Source organism: Bos indicus x Bos taurus, chromosome 3, assembly GCF_003369695.1.
Source record: "Bos indicus x Bos taurus breed Angus x Brahman F1 hybrid chromosome 3, Bos_hybrid_MaternalHap_v2.0, whole genome shotgun sequence".
Classification (NCBI taxonomy): Eukaryota; Metazoa; Chordata; class Mammalia; order Artiodactyla; family Bovidae; genus Bos; species Bos indicus x Bos taurus.
In genome coordinates, this window is record NC_040078.1 from 14,249,246 (window position 1) to 14,270,051 (window position 20,806).

Here is a 20,806-nt window from a genome sequence, read left to right on the forward strand (position 1 = left end):
CATTCTCCTTTCTTCTTTCTTCATTTAAAGGCAGTTTGATTGGCTTTGTTACAGTCATGTAATCTACATCTCAGTCAAGACATCTCCAATGCCTGACAAGATAATAAGCTCCATTGAGATAAGGAAGATTAACAAAACCTGGTTTTGTGCCTGAAACCTAGTAGGTCCTCTATCTACAAGTATTTTAATGAATCCTTAAAATCTCACTGTGAAGTAATTCACAGTGCAGTAGAATGCCTCTTATCTGACACGACTGGGACTAGATTATTTTATTTCAACAAACGTTCATTTGCCATCTGTCAAAGTGTGACCAGGGTCTTGCCTTTGAGGATAAGAACAAAGATTGTAGTTATCCATCTTCTTTCTTGCATAAACTTCACCACTTACATATCACCTAACAGTTTGAAGTTTGCTTCCTTAAGGTGGAACAAAAAAATTGATGGTATATTTAAAGCAATCTGAGTGCAAAATTCACCTAGATTTTTATGATTTCCCCCAATTTGTAATAGTCTCTCCACTCATATCTAATTCAACAGCAGTTTTTAAAGTCACTCACCTGAATTGTGTCTTCTAAAGAGTCAACTTAGTTGTCATAGAAACAGCTTGTTTCCACACTCTTAGTTCATCAGTTTAATTACGAACAACGATAACACATACAATTGGAATAAACACATTTGGTATCAAACACGAACAACTGTTGGTAAGCAATGGCTTAACTGGGGGAGTTGAACTGCACAGCATCCTACAAGGTACTCACTGCCTAGGTATGAATCTCAGCTTCACTTACTAGTTGTGTGAGCTGGCAGGTAGACCACTTAACCTTTGTGCCTACTTTTCCTCACGTGTGAAAGGGGATTCATCTGCTGTGAGGATTAAAGGAGAAGACACTTGTGAAGCACTTACAACAGGGTGTGGCATGTGCCAAGTTAGCAATGTTACAAAATACTGTTGTTGCAGCAGCAGTAGTAAAGCTGCTAGAGGCCCGAGGGGCCCCGCAGCCAGCATCTGCTTTTATTTTGTGGAGGAAGAGGAGTACATCAAAAGCTCCGTTAAGGTGTATCTTCTGTAGCATGAGATACACATTTCCCATATGAGAAAATGGAGTCAGTGACCCTAAAGTGTCTTAAACAAGATGTCATGCTTTTAAGAACTGGCAAGGCCAGATTGTGAGGTTTGATGCCAAAAAGACAGGGGAGAAATGTACCATCCGTTTTCCTTTTTTCTTTTCCCTATTGAATCCAAAAATCCCAATGAGAAGCACCCAAAACGCCTTGGTGCTAAGACTGGCAAGCCCTCGTGCAGCCTGCTCAGGGGCCTACTTGCAGACATTGCATTCCATGCGCATGCAGTGCTCACCAGAAATGACGGGGAAGGGGTTCAGCCCTAGAAGTCCCTGAAGTGTGCATGTTGGGAGGGTACTGCAGAGGCCATGCTGTGGCTAGCCGGGGATGGTCACATGATTATGCAGAAGCCAGACTCCATGGATCTCTTCTGAGGGTTCCTGCCAGGGGGTTCCCTGGGCTGTTTGAATGACCTGAAGGAGGCAGAGAGGGGCTTGCCAGTGAGAGTGACTAGGGAGAGAAGAGAAGGGAGCTTGCTCTGGCTCCAACTTCTGTAACCCTTTCTGGCCCTACCTCTGCTGGTGGGCTCCAGGGCAGTGGGGAGTATGCTTAAGCCATGCGTTCCCCCATTCAGCAGGATTCTCCCTTTCACCGAGGCCTACACTCAGGCCATGCAGGAGGCGGGGGACACTCCGGACCTCCAGAGCTGGGTGAAGATTATGCAGACTGCTAAAGGGCAAAGTCAGAGAGGCTCAAAGCACCATGTCCACAAGCAACAGACCACCTCTTCCCCCAACTTTAAGAGATCATGTTCCATTAAAGTCATCCAAATTCACATCCTCTCCTACTTCTTTATCCATTCTCCAGGCTTCATCCCTCCTCCCAGGTACCTACCTATTGCCACGGGGCACGTTGGGTACCAGAAGGCCAGGGTTCTCCATTCTGAGGGGGCCTTGGCCTCCAAATGAGAGATGAGCCTTGGGTCTTGGGTCTGGATGGAGAGACAAACACATTCATCACGGGCCTCGCTGCCCCAAGAACCATCATGGGGGGAAAGAGACATCTTTGGGAGAAGAACCAGGAGGGTGGGTGTCAGGGGATGTTTTGGTCACTGTATGCAGAGGATCCCCCTGTATAGGGCAGGTGCTTAGCAAACTTGGACTGACTGGATGGGAATGATTCACCAGTGTGCCTGGTGCCTGGAAGAAAACACACTGAAAAGAAGACATCAGTGAATTCAAGTCACCAAGAAGCAAGGAACTCTGTCCTCAGAGTGCAAAGCCTTTGGGGGAAGAGCCTAGTAAGCCAAGGTGAGAAAAGCATCCAGTGCCTGGCATGCAGTAGGTGTGGAAACCTTGGTGCTCCAAGATACAGAATTCTAGATGTTAGAAAAGCCTCAGGAGCAGGTGGGAAGAGGCAGATTCAGGAAAGGGTTTAGGCAAAATGGTCCAGGGTCTTGAGAGAGGAGCAGAAAGCGGGGAGGGCTGGTCCTGGCCTTGGGAATACGACGAGTGGGAGGGTGGGGTAAAGGAAGTAAGAGCACTCGCATTTGGGGGGCGGCGATGCTAGAAGCAGCTTCCTTAGACTCACCCTCCAGCCTTGGTGCCCGAGATGTGGGAACATTCGCGGATTCTTCCTCTTTCCCCTCGTGGTCTTCCTCTAACTCATCTTCCCACCCACCAGAAGATCTGTAGAGGCAGGAAACAGGGGGCAGAGTGGTACTCTGGCCAGCTCCCTTCCTACCCACTGTGCCAGGCTGTGACACCTCCCAACACACCCCTGAGACCACATCCATCCCTGAAGCTCTGCTTCCGCCCTGCTTACCTATGCTGCACTCCTGGTGCGCCCCTGCCTACCCTGGCTGGGGTCCCTTCCACCAGGCCACCTCCACCTGGAGCCAGGGATCTCTCTGGAGCTGAGGTCTAGGAATAAAGAGGGGTAAATGGGATCAGTTTGAGAAAAATGGCTATCCCAGCTGTGGTTGTGGTGTGAATGTACGTTCCTTCCACACACAATGGCCCCAGAGAGACAGAGAAGTGCTAGAGACAGCTGGGCTGTGCCTTGTGTCTAAGGATGAAACTACAGGGCAAGGCTCTTTGTTCTGTTAAGGTCCCCAGGAGTAACTCTCAAGTTAGAACTCAAGCTCATGGACTATCAGACCCAGCCAGAGCTTGATGACCACCTCATCCTTCTTGGGGCCTCCAGGGACAAAGTCATAGAAAGCTGGTGGCCAACTTCGGATAGAACCCAGGTTTTCTAATGCCTAATCCAGTCAACTGCTTATACCAAGATAATTTTACCTGCAAACTATAAATATGATATCCTAGTCTTTCAAATAAGAGAGGACATGGATGAAAAAGTGCAAGTGTTAATCACTCAGTTGTGTCCAACTCTTTGCAATCCCATGGACTGTAGCCCACTAGGTTCCTTTGTCCATGGAATTCTCCAGGCAAGAATACTGGAGTGGGTAGCCATTTCCTTCTCTAGGGGATCTTCCCAAGAGAGGACATCAGTTCAGTTCAGTCACTAAGTCGTATCTGACTCTTTGAGACCCCATGGACTGCAGCACACCAGGCTTCCCTGTCCATCACCAACTCCTGGAGCTTACTCAAACTCATGTCCATCAAGTCCGTGATGCCATCCAACCATCTCATCCTCTGTCGTCCCCTTCTCCTCCTTCCTTCAATCTTTCCCAGCATCAGGGTATTTTCCAATGAGTCAGTTCTTCGCATCAGGTGGCCAAGTATTGGAGCTTCAGCTTTAGCATCAATCCTTCCAATGACTATTCAGGACTGATTTCCTTTAGGATTGACTGGTTGGATCTCCTTGCAGTCCAAGGGACTCTCAAGAGTCTTTCTTCTCCAACACCACAGTTCAAAAGCATCAATTCTTCAGCGCTCAGCTTTCTTTATAGTCCAACTCTCACATCCATACATAACTACTGGAAAAACCATAGCTTTGGCTAGACAGACCTTTGTCAGCAAAGTAACATCTCTGTTCTTTAAAATGCTGTCTAGGTTGGTCATAATTTTTCTTCCAAGGAGCAAGCATCTTTTAATTTCATGGCTGCAGTCACCATCTGCAGTGATTTTGGAGCCCAAGAAAATAAAGTCTCTCACTGTTTCCATTGTTTCTCCATCTATTTGCCATGGAGTGATGGGACCAGATGATCTTAGTTTTTTGAATGTTGAGTTTTAAGTCAGTTTTTTCACTCTTCTCTTTCACTTTCATCAAAAGGCTCTTTAGTTCCTCTTCACTTTCTGCCATAAGGGTGGTGTCATCTGTGTATCTGAGGTTATTGATATTTATCCCAGCAATCTTGATTCCAGCTTGTGCTTCATCCAGCCTGGCATTTCGCATGATGTATTCTGCACAGAAGTCAAATAAGCAGAGTGACAATATACAGCCTTGACGTAATCCTTTCCCAATTTGGAACCAGTCTGTTGTTCCATGTCCGGTTCTAACTGTTGCTTCTTGATCTGCATACAGATTTCTCAGAAGGCAAGTAAGGTGGTCTGGTATTCCCATCTCTTGAAGAATTTTCCACAGTTTGTTGTGATCGACACAGTCAAAGGCTTTGGCGTAATCAATAAAGCAAAAGTGGATGTTTTTCTGGAACTCTCTTGCTTTTTTGATGATCCAGTGGATGTTGGCAATTTGATCTCTGGTTCCTCTGCCTTTTCTAAATCCAGCTTGAACATCTAGAAGTTCATGCACTGCTGAAGCCTGGCTTGGAGAATTTTGAGCATTACTTTGCTGGCATGTGAGATGAGTGCAATCGTGTGGTGGAGACATAAAACCCAGCAAATAAATATAACAAATATTCAACCATAATTTCAATTCCTTGGGTAAGTAGGTTGCCTGAGAAATCCCAAAGTGTGAGGGAAGAGGCAGTTAAAGAGACATTGACCTGTTGAGAGAGGATGGGAGGTAGACAGGGAGGGAGGAGGAGTTCAGAGAAGGAGGCGCACGGGTAGAGACCCACAGAGAACTGTCCCCTAGAGAATGAGGAGAGAGAGCACATCCTTGGAGCACTGCTCCCATCCTGTGGCTCTTTGGGGAACTGCAGCTAGAGACAAAACCACGTCCTGCAGGTCTGGCTCAGTTACCTTTGATGGTGTGCATGCATACAAGTGTGCTCAGTCATGTCTGACTCTTTGGGATTCGATGGACTGTAGCCCACCAGGCTCCTTCTGTCCATGGGATTATCCCAGCAAGAATACTGAATGGGTTGCTATTTTCTCCTCCAAGGGATCTTCCAAACCCAGGGATGGAACCTGTGTCTCATGGGGCTCCTGCATTGGTAGGTGGATTGCTTACCACTGAGCCACCTGGGAAGCCCCATCTTCAATGGGGCCTTTGGCCTTCACCCACTGGGCTAGTTACCAATCAGCCAAAGCCCTAGCACAGCCCTGGTGTTGGGGACGTGCCACAATCCCCCACCCACCTCCCCACCCCCAGGTGGCCTCTGGAAAGTGGTATGTGCCCCACACGTAGGCCCTGGGGCAGATGAACACAGATGAGCAGTCAAGTGCAGCATCCTTGACATCAGCTCCACTTATCACCACCCCTTTCTCCGGGTAACCTCCCCCCCACCCACTACTGCTTGTCTCAGGTGTCATCTCACCAGGGTGTGAGTCGGAAGCAGTCCACCCCGGGCCAAGTGGGTCCTTATGGCATCTGTCAGCTTGGCCACCAGCCGCTCTCGCACAGAATCTGACTCCTTCTGGGGAGAGAGTGGATAATGGGGTAGTGGGAAAAGCCTGGGCTTCAGGACCGGGGAGGAAATAGAAGAGGAGGAGGGGAGGGGCCTTTGTCTCTTCTCTTCTCTAGCCCATCCCCATGCCTTTGCCAGCATCCTGCCACCGCCTACCCAGAACCATGGACAGAGGTGGGTTCTTCCTCACAATAGTGTCCCAGGACCCAGCACACTGTGTGCCCAGTGCACATTTGGTGGGTGAATGGATGGTGGGGAGAGACAGGAATATTAGCTGGAGAAAGCATGTCAGGAGAGCAACTGGAGGGCTATTGGGAAACAGTTCGATTCTGGGATGGAGGGTCTCACCGGACTCCGGGCCAGCGCTTCCTTATAGTACTTCAGAGCCTGGTCATGCTGTCCCAGTCTGGCTGCAGCAGCCCCCAGACCCTCACAGGCCTGCCACTGCCCCTTCACGTCCCCTGGGGAAGACAGTCTGAGAAGTCCTCCCCTGGCTCCCAACCCCACCAACCTTCCCCTCTAGAGGTCCTCCCACCAGCCCCAAGGATCCTCAGGCTTTGCCCCACCCCAAGCCGCCTGCAAGCCGCTCCCCTCACCAGTGTCCCGGGCAGCCTGCAGAGCATGTAGGTAGTTGTCTCTGGCGGCCTTGTGGTCTCCCAGCTGGCTCACTGCAAATGCCAGGCTGCCAAAGCTCCAACCCTGCTCCCTCCGCTGCCCCACAGAGCCTGGGGACAGAGCCCACCCCATCCTAAGAGAGGACTTGGCCTGCTGGGGCATCAGAACCCTGCCCCCCAACGAGGAAGGGAGGGTTGCCAAGAGTCCTGGTGTGCAACCCTGGCACACCTCTAGAGGCACCATGAAGGCTTGAACCCTTGAAACCCAGCCTGAGTTTTGGTCTGAATGCCTCCCCAGGCTACTCTGAGCCACATAAAAACCCAGGGAGGCAAGCAAGGCAGGTATTAATAGCTTCATTTTTATACACGTGCAACCTGAAGCTCAGAAAGTGAAGGTAATGTGCTGAAAGTCACACAATCATTTAGAAGAAGCGCTGGGCTCCATTTCAGGCCTCCCCTTCCAGCTAGGTTCTTCTCTCTGCCCATTGCTGCCTTCCCAACCCCAGGCTTCAGCCTCTGGGCCCATAACCCTCTGTCCTGCCTGGCTATACCACCCCCACTCTCTCTTCCCTGGTTCTGGACTTCCCAGTCTAATTAGTTCTAAAGTATAACCACAATTAGCTCTAGAGTTCCAGCCTTGGGGCCCCAGCTGGAACCCCCCTCTTAGCCCCTCGGTCTCAGTCTCACTCCCCAGTCCCTGGTACCCACCGTGCAGGTCGGCAGCCTTCTGGTGGAGCTCCCGGGCTTCCTGATAGTTGCCAAGGGCATTGTGGACCATCCCAAGGTTCCTTAGCACCGTGGCCTCCTCTCCTGGCTCCCGGCACAGGGGCAGGGCTTGCAGGAAGGCCTCTACTGCTAGCGGGAACAGCTGGAGCTGGGAGTAGCCCAGGCCTAGATCGTTATAGAGTTGCCCTAGAGGGCATGGCCAAGGTCACTGGCCAGATGCTGCTGAAGCTGTACTGGTGCAGCCTCTGTCCCACTCTCCCAGGGTTCTCCCAGCCCCTCCCAGCCCTCAGAAAGGCCTCTGCTTCCACCCCATGTCTCAGAGTATCACCCGGTCAGAAATCCCCCAGATCCCACACCTCAGCCCCAAGGCCTCACCCAGCAGTCCCCGCTCAGTGCTTCTCTCAGCAAGCCTCCGACTTTCCTCCAGCACCTGCATGACTTCACCCGCCCCATGCTGCCCGCTCTTCAGCATACACCCCGCTGCAGCCCCCAATGTCAGGGCTGCAGCCTGGGGCTGCCCTGCTTGGGCATAGGCCCGGCTCGCTTCTTGCAGGCAGTGGGCTGCTAGCCCAGGCTGTCCCAGAGCTCGGTAGCAGGCTCCCATTTTTGCCTGGGCTTGTCCCTGGTCACCTAGTGGCTGGTAGTGGCACAGGGCCTTGTGGTACCAGGCCAAAGCTTGAGGCAGGTCACCCAGGGCATGGTAGGCCAAAGCCACATTGAAACACTGGTCGCCATGACACCCGCCCTGGGCCGTCTCTTGAGGTTGAGCACGTAGGAGCAGCTCAAGGCCTCTGGCTGGGTCCCCAGTCTCCACGTAGGCAGCCCCCAGGTTGAAGGCACAGGCCCGGAGAACAGGGGTGTCTCTGGTTTGTGGTGACTTGGAAGCCAGGAGGAAGGCCCTCTGGAAGCTGGTCAAGGCCTCATGGTTCCAGCCAGCCAATAGGGCCCTGTGGCCAGCCCTGGTGAGGGCTTGGATGGTGGCCTCTTGCTGAGGCCACTTTCTTTTCTTCTTTTTCTTCTTGGAGCTTGAGGACGAGAGTGAGGGTTCTTGGGGGGTATCCTCAGTGTTGAGGGAAGACATAGTGCTGACAATAGGGAGCAGAGGGGTCAGTATGTTATCTTTGGTCTTCCAAAGGACCACTGTCCCTCTATAGCAATTCAGCTCTACTTCTGCCCTGGTGTGACCCTCAGGGTTTCAAGGATTTCTCTCTGCCATCTCACTTTGCTCCACCTATCCCATTGGACACCACATCAACTCTCACTCCAATGTCCTGACTAATTGCTCATCCTCCAAGACTCATTTTAAGACAAGGAGGGGGCAGGGCACAGTCTTTAAAAAAGTGACTTAGCCTGAGGACACAACATAAACTGATTAGAACCAACTGGGTCCAAGATGGCGGACTCAACTTCCACTTGACCTTGAGCCTCAGTATATCTCAATGTAACACACCCTGGGTGCCATGATGGTTCTAAGGATGACCACAAAATGTCAAAAAGTGGGTGTGGCCCAATTCCTTGAAATCCCCACCCCTTTTCCAAAACAACTGGAATACTCCTCCCAATCATTAGCCTGTGTAATCACCTCAATACTAACAATACCCACCAAGAGCCTATGTAAAAATTGACAACCCCACACACTCTGTCTATGGAGGGTGTTTCTTCCCTGAATAAACCTTCTTTCTCTTTACTATGGCTCAACATTGAATTCTTTCCTGCATGAGGCTAAGAACACATACTTGGCATCCACCCCAGGGACTCGGACCTGGGATGTGACCATCCTCTCTCGAACCACTCTCTTTCTTGCAACAATTTCAAGTAACAGCTTCCTTCAGAAAGGCCCTCCCCTCAACCAACTGGGTCCTTCTTCTGTACTCCCATAGTGCTTATCTGTCCTTAGGTCTTTTATGGCATTTTTCACACCGGGTTAGGGTCGTTGACTTTCTTGACCATTTCCCCTAAGAGATTTGGAGCAACTTGAATGTTCTAAAACAGTAGATTCTCAAAATATGTTTCCCGAATGAGACGAAAAAGTTGTGGAGATGGATGGTGGTGAAGGCTGCACAAAAATGGGAGTATACTTAATGCTGCTGAACTGTAAGCTTAGAAAAGGTTTAAAATGGTGAATTTCATGTTATATATAGATTTTTGCCACAATAAAAAAGGTATACTGAATGAATAAATGAATGGATGAACGAACAGAGCACATACAGGGCCTCTGCTCCACCATCTCCTTCACTTGGTGCATCCGAAGACATCCACTCATAATCTACATACTCCTGCTGTCTAATCTCAAGGTATAGTTCAAGTCAGTTCGACAAAAGCTCAGTGCACTCCTGCTGTATGCCAGGAGCCATACAAGGCACTAGGGGCACAAAGCTGACTAGGCCATGTAATTGGCGACGAGCCAACTTTCAGGAGCAAGGCTTCTGTGTCTCCGTTTACTGCCTACTCCCTATCTCAAGGGGAACCTCTCTCCCCGCTACCTCCTTGACTTTCTGTCTGCTTGCTAGTTTTGGTCGCCTAACATCCTGCTGTTGTCTCCGGGGCACTGTTAAACCCAAATATATTTCTCGCGTCAGCATGTGTTTCTTGTTAGTATCTCTCCCCAAGAAAGGCAAAGCCTTTTTCCTGAATTCTTCTCCCAAGAGATGGGAAAAGGAGTGGAAAAGGCCCAAGAGCTCAGTTCTCAGTCCCTCCCATTTTCTTCTTCTTCCCTGCTGCTTTTTTTTTTTTTTTAGGAGAAGCAAGCAAAGGTGATACATTCTCTTTTTAAAGAAACTACCCCTGCTCCTAAGAGCACCCAGAAATTCTGTCTCTTTGAGGCCCTCCTTCCTGGGCATTCCTGGCTACCCCCACACCAGACCTTGGGGCCCCAGGCACAGGCGCCTTACCTTCTTTGATCTTCTCTGTAGCTGACTTTCTGGAATGGTCCCTCTGGCTAGGATTACCTCTCTCAGCTCTTAGCTCAGAGCCCCTGGGGTTACCAGACAACCAGGTACCGCCCTCAATGCCTAGGGAATTCTTTGATTGACAGCTCAAATATCCTATCTTAGTGCTGAACTCTGCTGGTGCTTGGGCACAGAATACCTGGATTTCTTCGCCCTTCCTGCCTCACCTCTCCCCACTCTTGCAGACACATGCTTCAAGTCCTTCACTTCAAGCAAGAATCAAAGCAGCAAGGGCTTGTTGCTAGTTATAGCTTCAAAGATCATCTATCACATTCCCTCATTTCACAGAGGAAGGGACCTCAGAAGAGCAGGTGTGCCTGAGGTCACAAAGCAGTCATGAGGCTGAGATTAGAGCCCAGGTTTTCTGATTCTGGGCTAACTAGCCTAAGGTCCTTCCCACTAACCGTGATTGCAAGTTTTAATGAGGCGTGGGTTGTCCCAGCAATGAACCCTTTCACACACACACGAACACACTCATACACTGTGCTTCTGTGTGGTAGTTTTACATTTGGGAAGAGGGTGAAAAGTTGATGGTCAGGAAAAGCCTGGAGATCAGAGGAGCCTCTCTGCCCCCGGACTCCTTTTCCCAGCTCCACTGATCTGCAACCTCCAGGTTCTGCTTAATGAGAGAACAGCAGGACCCAGGAAAACCAGCACCTCCTGCCCTAACTCACCAAGGGTGGCCTGCATCAGAAAGCAAATGTCCTCATTTATCTAGGAGAAAGGCCTCTTTTAAGTAGAGAGGCCATGGCCAGAAACACAATTATAAGGAAGTAGTTGGGCTCACCTGCATTTGCCAGGCAGGCTTGGTTGAATGCCTGCTGTGTGCAAGCCTAGTGCTGTGTGCCACAGATAGTGCCCATGCCCGAGGTGGGCTCTCCTAGCTGCCTGCGGCTTCTGCCCATGGGCTGGGCCTTCAGGATGCTACCACAGCATAACCAGAGTCAAATATGCTGCTCAGTCTGTTGCTCACTGAGCAGCCTCTCTTAAAGGAATAAAAATGATTTGGGAAGGGGGAAGGGACTGACACTGATCTCACCAAGGTTCCAATGACCTCTTAATAATCTAGTGATCATTTCTGGATCATTTTTCTTGTTTGATTCCCTGCTGTATCTGACATATCCTTGCAAATCTCTGCTTACATGGGTCCATGAGCCACTGTGTCCTGGCTGTCTTTCTCCTGTGCTGACAACTCCTTCTCCATCTCCTTTGCTTGCCTTCTGTCCACTTTTTTTTTTTTTAATTTTTATTTATTTGGCTGCACCAGGTCTCAGTTGTGGCATGCAGGATCTTCAATCTTTGTTGTGGCATGTGGGACCTTTCGTCGCAATATGCAGACTCTTTAGTTGCAGCATGTGGGATCTAGTTCCTTGACCAGGGATGGAAGCCCTGTGCCCCTACTTTGAGAGCATGAAGTCTTAGCCACTGGACCACCAGGCTGTCCACCTCTAAAATACCAGTGTTCCCCAACACTCCGCCCTTTGCTCCTTTCTTATTTTACATACTCTTCCTCAAACACTTACTTCATCCAGTCGTCTGAATTTTTTTAACTGAAGTATCATTTATTTCTAAACCTATGTTAGTTTCAGGTATACAGCATTGTGACTCAGTATTTTTGCAGATTATTACCTATTATGTGCTGTGCTTAGCGGCTCAGTCATGTCTGACTCTTTGAGATCCTTTGGACTGTAGCCCACCAGGCTCCTCTATCCATGGGGATTCTCCAGGCAAGAATACTGGAGTGGGTTATGCCTCTTCCAGGGGATGTATCCTATTATAGGCTATTATAAGATATTGGGTATAATTTCCTGTGCTATACAGTAAATCCTTGTTGCTTTTCTATTTTATGTATAGTAGTTTATATCTGTTTCTCTCATACACTTAATTTGTCCCTCTCCTCTTTGGTAACCACAAGTCTGTTTTCCGTGTCTGTCAGTCTGTTTCTTCTTTGTATATACATTCATGTATTATTTTTTATATTCCACATATAAGTGATATCATATAGTTTTTGCCTTTTTCTATTTGACTTATTTCACAAAGCATTATTATTTCACTGCTCTTAACAACAGCAATTATCTGCTCCCTCTGTGTATCACTGACCTCTGAGTTACTTGATTATGTGTTTATCACTCAAGCAAGTTTCTTTAGGGCATTAGCTATGTTTGTTTATCTCTACATTGGGCTTCCCTGGTGGTGCTAGTGGTAAAGAACCCGTCTGCCAATGCAGGAGACATAAAAGATGCAGGTTAGATCCCTGGGTCGGGAAGATTCCCTGGAGGAGGGCATGACAACCACTCTAGTATTTCTGCCTGGAGAATCCCATGGACAGAGGAGCCTGGCGGGCTACAGTCCATAGGGTTGCAAACAGTTGGACACGACTAAAGCGACTTAGCGCGCACGCATCTCTGCATCTGCACCACGTTGATCAGCGCATAGCACAAAATAGGCCCTCAAATTAGCTAGACCAAAGAACACTATAGGAACGGGAGTGAGGTTAATGCGACTATTAGGGGGAAATGAAAGTGGCAGGGACAGGAGCAGAGGCTACTCGAAATAAGACGATTTAGCAGCGAAGAAGCCCTGGAGAAATAGCGACCCAAAGTACCACAAGAAGGGTCCTCCCAGCCTTGAGGGGTATCCTTCCTTCTACCTGGTGTCACGCCTCCGAAACCTGGTACTACAAATCCCAGAGCCCCCTGCGGCATAGACCGGAAGTATCCTGTCCGCCTGTGGCAACGGTGAGGGGCGGTGGCTGGGCGGCGGGAGATTCAAACCTGGAAGAAGGAGGAACATGGAGCGGAGAGGAGCGGGCCCAGGCCGGGCGATCTGTGAGTGCTAGAAGGGGCCGAGTAGGATCCGGTTGTGGTGCCCCTGGTTGGGGACACGGCAGTCCTGGGAGAGATTGGGGCTGGGGCTGGGCGCGGTACCCGCTGGACAAGGGGCGGCCGGACTGTGTTCATTGGAGAGGGAGCACCCAGTTCGGACTCTGGCGGGCAGGAGTAAAGCTGTGAGCTGCGAAATGCTCTGACTTCTGTGTCGCGTTTCAAAGCTTACAAAGAGTTTTCTCCCTTATTCCCAAATTCTGGGGCTCCGGGGCTGGGAGAATGTAGGTGGTCTGGTTGGCTCCTTAAAAATTCAGCAGTTCATACTTGCCAAGCACTGTCAGGGGACGAAACGCCTAACAAGACATGAGGGACTTCCCTGACTTTTTGGTGCTTCTTTGAGATAATGCCTCTTAAACTTTATGGTGTCTGTTCTATCCCAGAGCGTTAGCAACAGTAGGTCTCAACTTGTGTCCATAATCTTCATTTATACAGGCACCACTGGGCTTCTTCCATAACCCCACCTAATTGTGATGCAGGTAGTCCATGTACCACACTTTCAAAACACTGCTTTAGAGTGGGGTCGGAAAAATGGAAGTGCAGAAAGGTTTTCATCTGACCTGAGTGAAAGCAAAATCTTCTACTCCTTTCCCTTCTTCTCCATTTGGATTCAAAAAGCAAAGTCCATGTCTACCAATCAGTTGAAAGAAAGCTAGTTTCAGACCTGAAAAGAACAGGAAAACTGATTTTTTTTTTTTAAGACTCTGTGTATGTACAAAGTCCCGCCCATCTCTCACAGTCCTCAGTTCATAATTCTGGAATGATGTCATTCACTTACTGGTTTATTTTCCATGCTTAGTAACCAACACTTGTTCCTTGTACACCCCCTCAGAGGAACTGGTGGATTTCCTGCTGTTGGCCAGTGCTTTCAAATCTGAACATGGAGGGGTGTGTGTGTGTGTTTTAACTTGCTTAACTGCCAATTCAAAGAAGCCCTGCCCCTCCCCCAAGTCATATCATAGGATAAGCAATATAAGGAAAAGAGATAAAGAGTCGGAATGGCATTAAGTGCTGAGTCAGAGACAGATTTGCTAAACTCTCTTTTCAAGTTCTCTGACGTTATTTTCTTGGTGTGTATATGTAGCTTTCTCTCATTTTGTCTGGTTTTGTATTGTCTTCCCTAAGGAGACTGACGGATGGGAGAGAAGAGTTAGGGGAGGGATAAAAGGAGGTTGTGGCTAAGGCAGAATATGAATGCGGCCTCATTTAAGGGATTTCCTGTTCTTGAGTTTGGGAGTCAAATTATTGTCTGCATTTTATTTAGCTTGGAGATTATTTTCTTCCTCAGGTGACCTATAGCAAAAGGTTACACCTTTGTAATCTTTTAAAATTCTCTGTCATTCCATTTAATCCCAAGTTGAGTGGCTTTTTTTTCACATGGTACTCTCTGTTGAGTTGCTTTTCCTTCCTTTCTGCTTGGATTTCCCTGGTGGCTAAGATGGTAAAGAATCCACTTGCAAAGCAGGAGACCTGAGTTCAATCCCTGGGTGGGATCCCAGGGATCCCCTGGAGAAGGGAATGGCTACCCACTCCAGTGTTCTTGCCTGGAAAATCCCATGAACAGAGGATCTGGCGGGCTACAGTCCCTGGGGGTCAAAAAGAGTCAGACAGGACTGAGCAGCTAAATAACAACTTCTTGAGAGTAGGGGTCCACTAGTCTAGTGCGACATACAGGAGGTATTGAATGAATGAATGGTTGCTGATTGATGCATCTTAGCTGGTTCTGTTAACCTAGTCTCTGGGAGAGTACATGAGGAGGATGACAGAAGTCCAGTTCTTGGAGAACTCAGAGCCTAATTAGGGATAAAATGAGGAGCTAAGTTCCCAGCCAAGGAGGGATCTGGACATCCCTGAAAGGAGGTAACTGAGGGAAGGGCTATGAAGTTTCGGGAAGGAGGAGGTCTGGAAGATGGCTGGAGAGGAACATGGCTGGAAAGGGAAGGAATGCCTCCAAGTAGAGGAAGGATCCTCCCTCTAACAGGGTGCTGACTAGGATATTTTTACTGAATGGTAGCAGAAGAATGGTAGCTCCCAGGAGCCAGTGTCCTGGGAATAGGGGGACAGGCATGTGGGAGCTGCCACCAGTCTCTGAGCAGAGTTGCCTAAGAAAATCTACTAAGAAGAACCTGGCTATGGCCCTCTGTCTAATGCTCCCTTTGACTCCTCAGATGAACGCCTCACAGCGGAGGAAATGGATGAGCAGAGGCGGCAGAACATCGCCTACCAATACCTGTGCCGGCTGGAGGAAGCCAAGCGGTGAGCAGAGGGGCTGCCTCTTTCTGGCCTCTTTTTCCCATCTTGCGCACCCCAGGCATCTGCCCCCAAAGCAAACGGAAAAAGACAAGAGTCCATTCTGTGGGAAAGGGAGAGTTGAAATAGCAGCTTTTATTTTTTTAAAGACTTTATAGAGCCTATTTAGGTTCACAGCAAAATTAAGATAAAGATGCAGAGATTTTTCATATATCCCCTTCCTAGTAACACACATAGCCTCCCCACCATCAACATCCCCCTCAAGAGTAGTACATTTGTTACAATTGATGAACCTACTTTGACACATAATCTCTCAAAGCCCATAGTTTGCCTTAGAGTTCACTCTTTGAATTGTAGGCGTTCTATGAGTTTGAACAAATGTATAATGACATGTATCCTTCCATAATTATAGTATTAGTTTCACTGCCCAGAAAGTCTCTGTTTCACGTATTCACCCCCTCTCTCCCACCCCACCCCCAATTCCTGGCACTGACTCATCTTTTTACTGTCTCCATAGTTTTGCCTTTTCCAGAATTTTACTTACCTGGAATAATGCAATATGTAGCCTTTTAGGATCAATTTCTTTTTACTTAGTAATATACATCTAAGTTTCCTCCATGTCTTTTCATGGTCTCATAGCTCATTCGTTACTAGTGCTGAATAATATTCCATTATCTAGATGTACCACAGTTTATTAATCCATTCACCTATTGAAGGTCATCTTGGTTGCTTCTAAGTTTTGACAGTATGTTTTGCAGATGTAGGTTTTCAACTCCTTTGGTTAAATACCAAAGAGCACAATGGCTGGATCACATGGTAAAAGTACATTAACCACCAAATGGCTTCCCGAAGTGGCTTCCCATCAATGAATGAGAGTTCCTGTTGTTCCATTGCCTCAGCAGCACTGATGTTGTCAGTGTTCCAGACTTTGACCATTCTAATAGGTGCATATTGGTATCTCATCATTGGTTTAATTTGCATTTCCCTGATGACATATGATGTGCAGCATCTCTTCAGATTATTTGCCATATGTTTATTTTCTTTGTATATCTTTCTTTCTTTCCTTTTTTCTTACGAGAGGAGAATAAAGTTTATTAGAGTGGGAGATGCTGTTAGAACAGCAGGTTGGCTCAAGGGAGAGCCAAACCTGTACATTTTTCTTGGTGAGGTGTCTGTTAAGATCTTTATCCCATTTTTCAGTCAGGTTGTTTGTTTTCTTACTGTTGAGTTTTAAGAGTTTTTGTATATCTTGGGTAACAATCTTTTATCAGATATGTCTTTTTTTAAAATACGAATTTAATTTAATTTATTTATTTTTGGCTATGGGATCTTAATTTCCTGACCAGGGATTAAACCTGGGCCCTGTCAGTGAAAGCACCAAGTCTCAATCACTGAACCTCCAGGAAGTTTCCTCAGATGTGTCTTTTGTAAATGTTTTCTTTTGCAAATATTTTATCCCAATCTGTGACTGTCATATTATTTTCTTGACATTGCCTTTTGTCGAGCAGAAGGTTTTAATTTTAGTGAAATTTAGCTTATTATTTCTTTCAAGGACTGTGCCTTTGGTGTTGTATCTAAAAAGTCATTGCCATACCCAAGGTCATCTAGGTTTCCTCCTATGTTGACTTCTAGGATATTTATTACAGTTTTGCATTTTACTTTGGAGTGGATGCTCCATTTTGAGTTGATTTTTGTGCAGGGTGTAAGGTCTGTGTCTAGATTCATTTTCTGCATGTGGATATCTAGTTATTCCAGCGCCATTTGTTGAAAAGAATGTCTTTGCTCCTTTGTCAAAGATCGAGTGACTGTATTTACAGGGGTTCTGTTCGGTTCCACTCATCTATTTGTCTGTTCATTCAGCAGTACTGTACTGTCTTGATTACTGTGGCTAAGTCAGGTGGTGTTAGTATTCCAACTTGTTGTTGTTCTTCAATATCATGTTGGCTAGTGTGGGTGTTTTGTCTCTCCATGTAAACTTTAAGAGTCTCATGCTCTACCAACTAAGCTAGCTGGGCGCACCTTTTGTGAACTTTAGAATCGTTGTATGGACAACCACAAAATAACTTGCTGAGATTTGATTAGGATTGAATTGACTTATAGCTCAAGTTGGGAGGAACTAACGTCTTGACAATATTGAATCTTCCTATCCATGAATATGGAATGTTTCTCCATTTATTTAGTTCTTTGATTTCATCATCAGTTTTATAGATTTCCTTATGTAGATTTATACCTAATTTCATTTGGAAGGGGGTGCTAATATAAACAGTATTGTGTTTTTAATTTCAAATTCCACTTGCTCACTGCTGGTATATAGGAAAGCAGTGGAATTTTATATATTAACCTGGTCTCCTACAACCTTGCTATAATCACTTATTATCTCCAGGAGTTTTTTGGTGTCATGCTTTCAGATTTTCTGCAAAGACGAGTGTGCCATCTGTGAACAAATACAACATCACATCCTTTTATCCCCCTTATATACTTTAATATATATCTCTGTATATGGACATTTGCTTTCATAACCACAATGCCATTATAATATCTACCTAAGTTATCCATTAATCCTTGATCAACACTCAGGCCATTTTCAAATTTTCTTGATTGCCTAAAAAATCACATATTTTTACACTTGACTTATCCAGTTAAGGATCTGAAAGAATTCATATATTACATTTGGTTATTATGTCCTATTAAGTCTTCTTTCATCTAAAACAGCTCACCTCCCCTTTTCAGTTCTTTATGTCACTGACTTGTTGAAGAAACCAAGTCATTTGTCCTTTAGAACATCCTACATTCTGGCTTTTTCTATTCATTTCCTGTCTCACTCAACTTGTTCCACTCTACCCCATATTTCCTATGAATGGATGTTGGCTCTAAAGGAAGGATAAATGCTTAATTTTTTCCTTTCAATCAGTAGTGTAATTTTAATGTTCTCCCAAAAAGTAGGTAGGATGGGGTAGATAGGAAATCAGGTGTCTGTGGTAGAGAAAGCATAAAATGAAGTGTGACTTGCTCTTTCTTTGAAAACAGATACTTTCCTATAGATCCCAAAATGTGGAGGAGGAGCCCACATATTGGGCCTCTCAGATGGGAGCCCGTATTCTCTCCCTTATATACTCATCAACCATAATAATACTTAATATTTACATTCAAGGTGTTTTCACATTCATTATCTCATTTAATCATGGCAGCTGCCCGCTGAAGTGGGAAGTACAGGTGGTATCTTCATTTTGCAGATTATGCAACTGGAGGCTCAGAGACGTGAATTTGGGAGAGGGTGTGGAAAGCAGGTCTCCTGATTCCTTTTTGTCTGTTTGTGCTGCTCCCCTTGCTTCAATCCTACTCCCCTCTTCGTCATCAAAACCATCAAAACTGGGTTTTGAGCTGTGTAGACATGACCTTTGTGTGCCTGGGTTCTGAGAACATGCAGAATAAAAGAAGTGAGCAGGTTTGGTTCAGCACTCAAATGCATAACCAGACTGAGTGAGAGGTTATATCATGTAACAGGTAAGAGACTGTTTAAGCCTCACTGAAGATGGGCAGCTTCAGTATCTGTCATGGAAGATATATGGGGCAGATGGGGGCTGTGGACTGGCCAATCCAGGTGTTTAAGGCAGCTTGGAAGACTGTGGAAACAGCCAGGCAGTGGGCAGAGGTGGGTGTTGGGGGCAGGGCAGGAGCAGGAGTCAGGAGAGAGTGAGAGGCTGCTTAAAGGGAGCGAGGGAGGGAGGAAGGTCCTGGGATTGGATGTAGTGCTGTGGCCTGCCCGAGCGGGTCACAACTACTCTCATGCTCTCAGCTGGATGGAGGCCTGCCTGAAGGAGGAGCTGCCTTCCCCGGTGGAGCTGGAGGAGAGCCTCCGGAACGGAGTGCTGCTGGCCAAGCTGGGCCACTGTTTCGCACCCTCTGTGGTTCCCTTGAAGAAGATCTATGATGCGGAGCAGCTGCGGTACCAGGTGGGGAGCAGAGGTCTCTACCCTCTACATTCTTCCTCTCAAACTCCCTCTTCTCAAAGCTGTTAGAGTGGGATGACCATACAATTTATTGTCCAGACCTGGTTACTGTTGAGGATGAAAAGGATGCTATTAATCTTTGCACTAGAACAACAGGTTTCAATAGGTATCTGCCAGCCAGGCAATGTGTATCACCCTTAACAGGCATTTGCTAGGTGGGTTTTGAGAGGCCCTAATATGAGAACCTCCAAGCAGGCTTTTCTACCTACAGTCTACACGCAGAGGCTGTGGGCTCTACTACCTTGAAGGTACTTCCAGGGCACGCTTCCCCTTCCCTGTGTTCTAGCCAGCCCAGCCTGCCTCTCCTTCCCATCCCAGCTCTGGACTCCCCTTTTCTCGGAAGCCATACTAGCTTGCTAATCCCATCCCTGTGCCATCCTTCCCAAATGCCCCGCTGGGGCATCCATACCTGGTGGTTTCTGTCTGTCTGTGTGTCTCCATCCTGGGGGCATGGGAAATCCATAGGGCAGGGTCCTCTGCCCTCACCCCTTGAATCTTCAAATTCCGGTCTGGACTCTACCCATAGCAAACCCCAAGAACTGTGGAAATAGATTCTCTTCTCTTTCCTTCCCTTTCAGGCAACTGGCTTGCATTTCCGTCACACGGACAACATCAACTTTTGGCTGTCTGCAATAGCCCACATCGGTCTGCCTTCGGTAACACTGGGCCTTAAGATTGGGGTTCATCTTTGCTCTTTACCAGTACCCCCACCATACACATGCTTTATCTCCCTGGGACCCTTCAGTGTTCATCTCCATGTGTCTTTGAACCTTGTTACTTGGTCTCTGCCTCTGTTTCCCTGTGGGTATGTCAAGTGAAGGGAGGTGGAGGCTCCCTGGCCCAGGATGCATTGTTCCCATTAGTCATTGAGGCCCCTGTATAATGCAGGAGGTGGGCCTTGTGTTGACGGGCTGTCTTTCCACCAGAATTTCATAGTGTGAAGTGAGGACGCACCACACTCCTAGGTGACAGGCTTGGAAGCCTGGGCCAGGACCCCAGCTGGACACATGCCGTGTGTCCTCCGGCTCTTTGACTCCTGGTCTGTCTCTCACCTGTAAAATGGGGATAGTGATCCCTCCCTATCTACCATACAAGGTTGTTAGGAAGATCACATGGTCTGTTTGATCTCTTTTTGTAGATTGTAAAGACTATACATATTAAGGCATGGTAAGACTATGCTGTGTTTTTCTGCACTATAGGAAAGAACTATAAGACAAGGAAGTGGCAGTTAAGAAAGAAGCTTTAGTGAGAGGCAGAAACAATAGAAACATGTGTCCTTGATGAGGCTAGAATGCTTTTAAGTCCCGAGATTTGGTCCTTTCTTATGTATCTAAGGTAACCGAGATGTATTGAGGTTAAAGCTCATTACTGTCATCAGGTGGCATGGGAAATCATGCCAGGGGTGACTTAGCTCTTAGAGGGGTCCCCACTGGTTAGAGACCTCTGGCTTGGACACAGTGATGGCACATCCTGATCCTGTGTGGTCCTTGGCAGTGTGTGTCTCACTGGGCCCTTTTTGGGGTCATGGCCAGCTCCCAGCATGCCGCCTCTGGTGAGAGTCCAAGGTGAGGGATAGAGGCTGGCTGTGTCTGTAGGAT

At 47.4% G+C, this 20,806-nt stretch overlaps 2 protein-coding genes across 10 annotated transcripts in view; one reads left to right on the forward strand and one right to left on the reverse strand.

Moving 5' to 3' along the window:
* Positions 1–615: 615 nt before the first annotated feature.
* On the reverse strand, positions 616–10,200 carry TTC24 (tetratricopeptide repeat domain 24). Of its 8 annotated transcripts, none has more exons than XM_027530099.1 (11): positions 10,010–10,200; positions 7,494–8,203; positions 7,101–7,283; positions 6,375–6,503; positions 6,127–6,239; positions 5,689–5,787; positions 2,886–2,983; positions 2,652–2,749; positions 1,956–2,052; positions 1,635–1,790; positions 616–1,534 (listed from the first exon to the last, which is right to left on the reverse strand). In XM_027530099.1, exons 2-11 carry the CDS (start codon positions 8,197–8,199, stop codon positions 1,453–1,455), a joined length of 1,761 nt encoding a protein of 586 aa, XP_027385900.1. In that variant the 5' UTR covers positions 8,200–8,203; positions 10,010–10,200; the 3' UTR covers positions 616–1,452. The 8 variants fall into 8 exon arrangements, 7 of the variants coding, with proteins under 7 accessions (XP_027385900.1, XP_027385893.1, XP_027385905.1 ...); XM_027530092.1 differs by having other exon boundaries at positions 1,635–1,787; positions 7,101–7,304; positions 10,010–10,199; XM_027530104.1 differs by having other exon boundaries at positions 6,375–6,446; positions 7,101–7,304; positions 10,010–10,198.
* Positions 10,201–12,801: 2,601 nt separating this feature from the next.
* The window catches only part of IQGAP3 (IQ motif containing GTPase activating protein 3), a 39,363-nt gene continuing 31,358 nt past the window's right edge, over positions 12,802–20,806 (forward strand). For both annotated transcript variants that reach the window (XM_027530130.1, XM_027530135.1), the window contains exons 1-4: positions 12,802–12,894; positions 15,117–15,204; positions 18,995–19,151; positions 19,787–19,864. In XM_027530130.1, the coding sequence (XP_027385931.1) occupies positions 12,858–12,894; positions 15,117–15,204; positions 18,995–19,151; positions 19,787–19,864 (360 nt within the window). In that variant the 5' untranslated portion in view covers positions 12,802–12,857. The remainder of the gene's footprint in view (positions 12,895–15,116; positions 15,205–18,994; positions 19,152–19,786; positions 19,865–20,806) is intronic.

Coding starts and splice junctions, on each gene's coding strand:
- TTC24 (XM_027530073.1), bottom strand. CDS start 8,199: ATGTCTTCCCTCAACACTGAGGATACCCCCCAAGAACCCTCACTCTCG. Junction 6,504..7,100: donor GAAGGCTGCCGACCTGCACG/GTGGGTACCAGG, acceptor CTCTGTCCCCAG/GCTCTGTGGGGCAGCGGAGG. Junction 5,788..6,126: donor AAGCGCTGGCCCGGAGTCCG/GTGAGACCCTCC, acceptor CTCTCTCCCCAG/AAGGAGTCAGATTCTGTGCG.